The sequence below is a fragment of the Poecilia formosa genome, unplaced genomic scaffold, assembly GCF_000485575.1.
Source record: "Poecilia formosa unplaced genomic scaffold, Poecilia_formosa-5.1.2 Scaffold39, whole genome shotgun sequence".
Classification (NCBI taxonomy): Eukaryota; Metazoa; Chordata; class Actinopteri; order Cyprinodontiformes; family Poeciliidae; genus Poecilia; species Poecilia formosa.
This window is the reverse complement of record NW_006799978.1, coordinates 2075028-2084469: the sequence shown is the minus strand read 5'-3', so window position 1 is coordinate 2084469 and position 9442 is coordinate 2075028. Positions and strand designations below refer to the sequence as shown.

General features: G+C 37.8%; 1 protein-coding gene across 2 annotated transcripts in view; it reads right to left on the bottom strand.

The window, feature by feature from the left end:
- Window positions 1-9442, bottom strand: part of pdgfc (platelet derived growth factor c) — a 41798-nt gene that overhangs the window by 19571 nt on the left and 12785 nt on the right. Inside the window, exon 1 of one of the 2 annotated variants that reach the window (XM_016670954.1) lies at window positions 6624-6756. The exons of the other annotated variant lie outside the window; for it this stretch is intronic. Coding sequence (XP_016526440.1) covers window positions 6624-6654 — 31 coding nt within the window. The 5' untranslated portion in view covers window positions 6655-6756. Of the gene's footprint in view, window positions 1-6623; window positions 6757-9442 lie in introns of those variants that run through there. 2 annotated transcript variants of the gene reach the window in all.

Here is a 9442-nt window from a genome sequence, read left to right as displayed (position 1 = left end):
GTTTACAACAGCCCTAATAGCAAGCCAAATAATTAACACACACACAAAAAAACAAATTAAGCAAATCAGTCCACAGATGATGTTGGTAAAACAAATTGGACTAGAACAGTGTAAATATTACATAAATGAAGAAAATTATGTGCAAAGTAGCGTAAAAAGTCAAGACACCATCAGAAATCTAGTACAGCCAAGAACTGTCCTCGTTTGAATCATTTATTTATGACAGTTTTAATAGATGAACTAATCAGAGGAGATATACCACAGCTGTGGTACTTAGAAACAACCTAAATATTTAGATTTTTTAAGGCAGATTTTACAATGAAAAATAAATAATTTTTATTCGCCTTGACAAATAAAAAAAAAATGGTGACCTTATGAAAGTGAGAACAGCTTGATAAAGAGAGGAAAAATATATTGAAACTTGAAAAAGTTTTCTTTACTATTATCCAAAAAAAAAAAAAAAGGTTTCTGAAGGATTTCCCTGAATGAAAATAAAATGTAAAATCTAAAAATCTTCCAATACTCCTGATCATCTTCAATAATGCAACTAAGACCTCTGATGGTATAGTTTTAAAAGTAAACTCTGCCTAAGTGATTAAATGAAGCTTTTGTGTTTGTTTCTTGCAGTAACATAAAAATAAAACACTTTATTAATCCAAGTTCATCACCTACTCAGAGGTGAAGGAACTGACGTCATTCAGTCCATCACAGGGTAACTCAGACACACTCACATGTCTAAATGCCATTTTAGACCTCCAAAGTATTAATCCTTCATTTCCCTGATGCAGGAAAACCATGACAGTAACCCTAAACCCACTGGAGGCATGAGACGCTGTTGGGGGAGGGGCTGAAAGAGTCATCTGGTCCAAGGTCTCCATGGTCTAACCAAAGGGTCAACTTCAACCATGAGAAGAAGAGAAACATCTGTCAACACCTGCTGCAGAGGTCACATCGGACATCTGTCCATCATATCAGATGACCCAACCTGATACACCTCATGTCCGTAAATCTGTCTGCAGAACAAAAATCTGATTAATGTTCTTCAGAACAATCCATAATGCATGTTTGTGTGCTTACTAGATTGTTAAACAGTGTTAAGACAACCATTTTCTGCATCAAGAAGCACATTCACTTTAGAAATCTCAGAATTTTGTTTTTACATAACTCAAAGATCACACAGTTTCCAGATAAGAAAATACTTCAGTTTCCAGTGAACTGAAAATAGCCAATGTTTACAGTCAGGTGGAAAGAACAAGAAGCCCTCGAGCCATGGCAGATACAACTGCAGTAACAACTATGAAACATTTCCGAAATGAAATGTACAAAGTGTTACTGCAGAGGCGATTACAAATTGTGATAAGGTTTTCCAAAGCCACAGCTGCAGGCTGCTAATGATAGGAAAGACAGAAGTGTGTGTGCACATGTGATGTGTGAAAAGCTCAGACACCAAAGCTATGCTGAAGTTTCATTTTTTTAACACCCCAGGCTTTGGGTCCATCCTGCACAGAGACAGAAACACACATAAGACCTCTCCTCATATTACAATGCCTCCTCACCCCTCAGTGATTCTGTTTAGTCTCTAATTAGTACCCACAGTTGTGTTTGGCATCCAGGAAATGTAAGATTAAGTGTCACTCTCAACTGCAGCCATCTATTTGTGTTGACCCTCTAAAAATTTAAGTCTGAGTGTTTAATTCAGATTCTAGAGAATATCAGGCAAAAAAATCTGTTGATTTAATTTGAAAAAGTAAAGAAGGCAAATTTGCTTTTGCACAGGATTAGTTTTTCACAGGGATCACATGCTATTTGCAATAACTGCAGAGACTTTCCAAGCAAATGACCTACTATATATTGCTGAACTCCAAGGTCCTGTGATGAAACCAATCCAATAAGAATAGGCATCTCTGTGAGTTGGACAGAAATGGGTGGAGTCCGAAACTTAACTGGGCCATTTTTGCTTTCCTGGGCGTATTTTTATTTGCTTTTGGGCTAAGAATGGGAGGTTCCCAGTCCAGCAAAACCCCATCGACTTGTAACATACAGTATCAAAAAGAAAAAGCTGAAGAGAAGGATGCAAATGGTGGCTCACATCATGCATTACACTGTTCGGTAAGAATCATTTTCTTCTGTTTGTAGCCTCCTGTTATACAGCTGCCTAGTGCACTGAGCTATAGCCTGCAGCCAGAAAAGTAGATTTAACATAAACTCAAGTCACTCCTTCAATCAACTCGAAACAGCATATCCACATTATATCTGGAAGATGACCATACATTTCAGCAAAATCTGAGGCTTCGGTTATCCCGCCACATTGGGGAGTAACTGATTTATCACACGGCGCCCCTAGATAATGCCCATCCCCTGCAAATAGGGCTAAAGTTGGCATCATTAGTTTTTGCTTTTCCCTGAGAACAAAGCAAAACACCAGAGGAAATCCAAATTAAAATTCAAAAATGTTGATGCAAATACCAACAGCAAATTGAAGAAGGAGGAAAGAAAAGGCTGGAAAACATTTCATCCAGTCAGTTCCAGCCTCCCCTTCTGGCTGGAGACCATGTGTTGACAGATGAACCACGTCTATTTCAAACTCCTCCTCACAGCTGTGGACGGCAGCTCCAGGCTGCTTTGTAGTCACATCTGTATGCTGGACAGCTGGATATTTGGAGAAAATTACAGTTTGATCTGTGGCAAGCCAGACTGGAGAACATATTCAAACACTGCAATTAGGACTGATCAAAGATCCATTTTTTGCTCTAAACACAGCTACAAGGATTGGTAGCTGATCACGAAGCAGCAGCTGAATCGCTCCAAGACAGAATCAGTGAAATTAGCCAGAAATGGCTCAGAAGAGTTTGTCACCATTTGTGAGGAATTATCTCCAAATTTACTGCAGACCCCATCTATTTGAAATCACACTATAATTTGTACAATTACTAATGTTAGTCTGAATTTGTCCTTACAAATTTACCCCTTTAATTTGCTTAAAGTTATATAAAATCATAAAAAAATTCAAATAGGACAGCAGAATTAAAAAAAATATATAACAGTTCAAGTGATGAATTTGTTGATCATGGCCTTTTTATCTGCCTGGTACATTTGAAACTCAAATCCTGATATAAACAATTGGCCTCTCATTCCTGATGATGTCAGTTCGGTTTTGCACCATCAGTATTTAACAATCACAGCAGATTTTCATGTGCTCAGCTAATAAGTCTAGATGACAGCTTGTGTACATTAGTTTGTTGACTAAATCTGAACCATTTTCTTCTTCTCCAGGACAGAATGGAAATGTCTTAACCTTGTTTACATTTCACTGAAAGATGAGTTGTCAAAGTAAAAGACGAAGAAGAAAAGCTAAAGAAAATACAAACTGATACAATTATGAAAGAAAATTTCCACTTAGTACTTTAGCTATGCTTATACCTAATTAACTAAGAGCAGACCAACATAAAGACCAAATCATCTGATCCTTTTTTGTAACGTCCTGCAAACCCAAACCTGTTGTTCCCTTGAGCAGTCAAACCAAAATCTTGCAAAAATGCAAACTGTTGAAGCCTCCTGGGCCCCCTGGTCAAAACCTCACTGTGCTAACAATTTAAGTACTAGTCCAGAGCTTTGAGAACAGATACTTGCCAAGGGGCTGGCTGTGCTAAACTAAGCAAGTATAGGCTAGAAGTTCACATGAGTGCCAATTTGAGGATTAGAGAAAGAGGAAAATTGACATTTTTGGGGGGAAGGGGTGCTGTCTGCAAGTAAAGCAGTGTCTTAAAGCTGGCAGGTTCATTCCCAGCTCTGTCAGAATCACAGACTAAAGACTGACTGGTCCAGGCATCGTTTTTATTACAGAAATAGAGGTTATTAATCACAGGCTTGCTCTTTGATTAATAACTTGTAGCAGAATTTCTAATCACTTATGAAGGCTTATAAATATTGCACCATACAAGTTTTAATCATAGTTTTGTGTTTTTATTTCTTATCAAACATTTGACATCATAACTTCATTTGAGGTCAAGTTCAAGCTTAAACAGTGTAAAATGCTTAAAATAAGAAAGAAAATATTGATATTTCAATTATTGCATGATGATGACTTTAAAACATGCAATTTACACAAACAATTTAATTATTTATAGTTATTGAAGAACTTCTGGATCCTGTACACACTGATGGATTATTAAAAAAAGAAAAAAAAACTCATTTCCAGACATCAAATTACATAAAAATGTACTAAAAATAATAAAATAAAAAGACTTATAGGAAACAGTGTAACTCTGGTTAAAAGGACTTTGCTGTGGGAAAAGTTCTAACAAGGTCAAATACAAACTTTTTTAGATTAATGTCTAAAATGTTCCATTAACTTCTTCAGGCAATTTCTGTTGGAACTTTTAACTTGAATTATGAATGAATTTGGTTGGCATATAAATTAGTTAGAGGAGGAAATATAATATGATATCCCCCTTATGATTTCACAAGGGGAAACAGTTGACTACCTGAGTTATGTTGTTCTGATACACTCATTAAACACAGAATCAAGACGTGAATTTAATTTTTTAGACTAATTCTCATTTGAACACACGGCTCTGTCAACACGACTGACACTGTCACTGAAAAGATCATTCAAACGTATTCCTTTAAAAGGTGGTAAGTTTATGTTTATTCCATATAGTTATTTATTTATTAGGGAGGGATTTGATGAATTTCCTTTTATAGGGAAGTGCTTGTAATTGTTGTTCACTCCTCCAGTAATTTTATATCCTCCTGCATACAAAGTCTCAATGACCAACATCTGGTGAGGCGTTATTAAACTCAGCAGGTCCCTTGTTAAGCTGCATAGTATAAGTATTAACCCCCCTTGAACTTCAAACTTCATCATATTAAATTCACAGATTTGAATGAATTTTAGGGATTTTATGTGATAAACCGACAGAGAGGAGCAGGTCATCATGAAGTGGAAGGAAAATGATTTATGGCTTTATATTCTCAGCTGAAGATCAGTCAGATTTGACAGAAAACATCTGTGAACATGGATTTTCCAGTCTTGCTGCTGGTTCTGTCTTGGATTTTGATCTGCACTTTGACTAGGCCATTCTAAGACATTGATATATGCTTTCCTTTAAACCAGAGGTCTGCCACTATTCTGTAGCTTTTGGCTGCATTCCAGCTCCAACACACCAGAATCAAAAGGTTGATTTACCCAATTGGCATGTCAGCCATTAATTTAAGTCAGGTGTGTTAGTGCAGAGTTGCATCCAAAAGTTGCAGAACAGTGGCACTTGAGTTACAGACTGTTGATCTAAAAAGTTCTGTTGTAGCTCCAGCAGTATGTTGGAGGTTCTGATTCTCCTGGAAGATGAACCTTCGCCTCCATATCAAGTGTTTCAAACTCTAATGGGTTTATTCTAAGCCAGAGACTTGCCACTGTATTGCCCTGTATTTAGCTCCACATCTTTTCATAAACTCTCTACTGAAGGAGTCATTAGCATAATGCTGCCACCACCCTGTTACACTGTGGGAAGGGCGTTGTGTAACATTAATTATAATTAATGTAAGCCACAAACCTCAGCACCTTCTTTTAACTGATTTTTGTTCATTTTACATAACTTGTGGAAAACTTCAAAAGAAATGACCAGTGCTTTTTTATAATGTCTTTTCATTTTCTAACTCTTCTATAACGGTCAGATTTGTGGAGTGCAAGACTCCCCGTTGTCCCGCCTGCAGACTCCACCACTTAAGCTGTGGATCTCTGCAGCTTATGCAGAGTCAACATGCATCTTTTAGCTTTTTCTCTTAAAATTTCTGCTTGCCCATCAGTCAAAGTGGAAGGTCATGTCCTGATAAATTTTCCCTCGAGTCAAAATCTCACAGAGTTCTGGTGATTAACAGAACTCTGAGATGTTCAAAGCTCAGGATACTGTTTTAGAACTCAGCCCTGCTTTAAACGTCTCTGTCTGCCGTGTTCCTTCGTCTTCATGATGTCGTTTGTCTTCTATTGTATAATGTCATTTATGTAAAATTAAGGGGATCAACTGCAAATGCAGGCCACACCTTTCAGATTTGTAGCTGTAAAAAAACAAAATCAAAATGTTAAAAATTTCCTATGGCGTGAATACTTTTGCAATGCTCTGTGATTATTTTTAGAAGTAGTTTAAGAACTGGACAAAGAAATGGAGTCAAAACACTTTACCTGTTTAATATCCCCACAGGTCATTGGCTTCCTGCTGTCTGACAAAATGACTCCTCTCTGGCTCGCTCTGCTCATTAAAGATGCTCTCAATCATCATTATCCACTTATTCTTCAACAACACCTTTTGGTTCACTAGCAACTTACAGCAGAAGCATATGTGAGAGCTGAAAGCACACTGCAGAACTTTCTATTTCACTTCTGGACCCAATGAGTGGTAGCAAAGCTTAAATCAGGGAACAGAAGCTGCTTCATTACCTCCTGAGATAAACGTTCACAAAACAGATGCCATTCTCCACAGTGTGTGCACCCAGGAAATACTTCCTCCAAAACAATGACATTTCATTTTCTCTAGTGTCTAATGTGACGGAGGAGCCGTCACGAGCCGGGACTTAATTATGAGTCTGTGTCAACATGCGCACACGCCCACACACAATCGCTAACTTACTTCTGTTACAGGTTAAACTGATGCGGTTCATCGTGGGTGCACACGCGGTGTTCCTGCTTCGGTTAGCGTTTCCATCCTAATCTGTTTTCACTTCCAAACATTTTCCCGGTTTTGTTGTCAATAAGGGTTATTTCCGGATTGTGGCGCGCCGGGAGGGAGTCGTGATGACGTCATTGGAGTATACTGAGTGTTCTCTATTAAATTGATTATTGTATTTTTGATTACAAGTTTATTTGTTTTCTTTATTATTATGATTGTTTTGTATCCTTTAAGAGTTCATCTGAGTTAGAAGTAATTGTTTAATTGTTTTGTTTGCTTGATTGGTCTTTCTGTGGGCGGAGCCTGTGGCTTTAAAAGCAGGGCTCTGCGCCACAGGGAGGCCGTCTGTGGCTAGACTCCTGCCAGATCACAGCGAAGGTGATGGACTCTTACCTCGAAGGTACTGTTGTTTTGTCTGTTTTTAACCTGCCTGGACGTCCCTGTATATATATTCTTCACCTGCCACCTTTTTGCTCACTTGAAGAACTGAATAAATTTCACTAAAGTGATCTCTGGCCTTGGGCAGTCATTTTTTTGTTTGTCCAAGCATAAGAGAACCCTGTCACACTAATTAATAGACATGACTAAATCAAACAATGAAAGTTTGAATGTGCTGATGACGACATTTAAAATAATATCAAAAATCAAATCTTTGTTACTGCTGACAGGCTGAACAAGATATGGTCAGAGAAGCAGCAAAGAGGCTCTTGGTAGCTCAAAATGAGCAGCAGACAAGATTACTTTTAGTTGATTAATCCTCAAATCTGGTAAGAAGAAGCCGTAGATGGAATAAATAAACCTCCCATGTAAAGTTTGAGACAGGGCATTCAGGCGGCAAAGCAAACATGTGAAAGAAGGTGTTGTGGCCAGAAAAGAGCAACATATTATTTCCCTAAAAGAACCTATCACTAAACAATCCAAACCTGAGAAACACGGTGGTGGCAGCATCATGCTGCATCACAGTTTGTTAATGGCTGAAAACAGTAGAGAATCAGGGGGAGTTTAAAATTCCAGCAGGACAATTACACTGAACCTACTGCCAGAGTTCCAATGGGATAGCTCAGGTCAAAGCAAATTCATGCTACAATGCTACAATGACCTAGTCAAAGCCTAGACGTACATCTAATCAAGTGCATGTAAGAAGACTTGAAAATTGCCTTATGTTGATGCTCTCCATGTGACTGAGCTCCAGTTATTTTGCTAAGACAATTGGGCAAAACTTTTAGCTGGTAGAGAAGCACCTCTAAAAGAGATGCAGGCCTAACAGTAGCACAGATGGTTTTCCAAACTATTGACACAAGGAGAATAAATACCTATACATTGCATATTTTTCCCCCATTTCTTTTTGTAAAGAATGTCAAAACAATGTATCATTTTACTTTCTGTTTGTACGTCACAGTGCATACAACTGAAATAAAAAAGTGTGTGGTTGTAATTTGACAATATATGAAAAGGTTTGAGGGCTATGAATACTTTTGCAAGACCTTCATCAGCAGTAACACCAGGGAGCCTCTCTCACCACTAGTTACACTTCATTCATAATTTTTGAGTTTGCAAACCTGTGTTACACCTTGGACGTCACCACCATACCTCTGCTACAGCAGCTGCATTTATGCCAAAACGACAAGCCAGAGCAGTGACCTGCCTCGATCTGCAGCTCAGGCCTGCCGACAGGTGTGCAGCCAGACAGCATGTTGAACAAACTTTGCTTGTCAAGGCAGAAAATGAAAGATAGAATTTGACAAATGGAGTTGAGCATGAAAGGTCTGCCTTGTCAGTGGTGTCTCATTAACTGCATTTTATCTGTTGTCTAGGAAACTCTTAATTAGACGTAGCTGAAGAGACATGAAGTCAAGAGACGGGAGGTGGAGTGAGGAAAGAGGGAGCCTTTCCAAGAACCTTCCCTCAACCCAAATAGTTTTCTCAGTATTGTTTACGTCGATTTATCTACTTCAGTTCAATTCAGTTTATTTACATCCACAATCACATAACAAGGCACATAACAAAAAAGTCCAATCATACATACATTCAAACTGATCCCAGTTATCGAACAGTGCAGTCAAGTTTAGCTTATTAAAATGACTCTGTGGATTGTATTGAGTCATTTTATTTTATCTCAACTCAAACACCTTAAATGTGTTTTATTTATGGTTTATGTACAAATGTATAAATGTTACATAAATAAAAAAAAACACTTTATGTGACTTAAGTCTGTAGAATGACAACTTCAAAATACTCATGTTTGAAAATATGTAAATGTCCAAACAAAATCCTGAGAATCTGCTTTATGAAGAATAAACAGCTAACCTTGATCAACAATATGACTTAAAAAGGAGGAACAAAGCTGGAAATATGCCTGTAATTCTATTTCTTGCTGAACAATGAACGTCATGTCCCCTTTTTTATACTGGTGAAAAACCACAAAATTACAACAAAGAAATCTGAATCAGCTTATTTTGGGAAACAGTGTAAAAAAGGAATGAAAAAATCTTAACTTCTGAATTCAAACTAACTGGAAGATGGGGAGGGAAGGCAATGATTTTAATGTCTCACAAGAAAGTTCAAAGTTTGTTGATTAAAAATTACCCAGACTGAAACAAACTCAGACTGAACCTTCTTTAAAAGCAATAATGATTAAAGAAAAGCTGACTGTTGCCTCTTTCAGGGTTGATAGTCTCTGACCTAATGGCTGCTGGCCATAGCTGCCAGCTCCTCTGCAACCCTGCATAGACAGGCAGCTGACTGTACAATAGCAATAAAAGACATGTTTTATGTTTTTG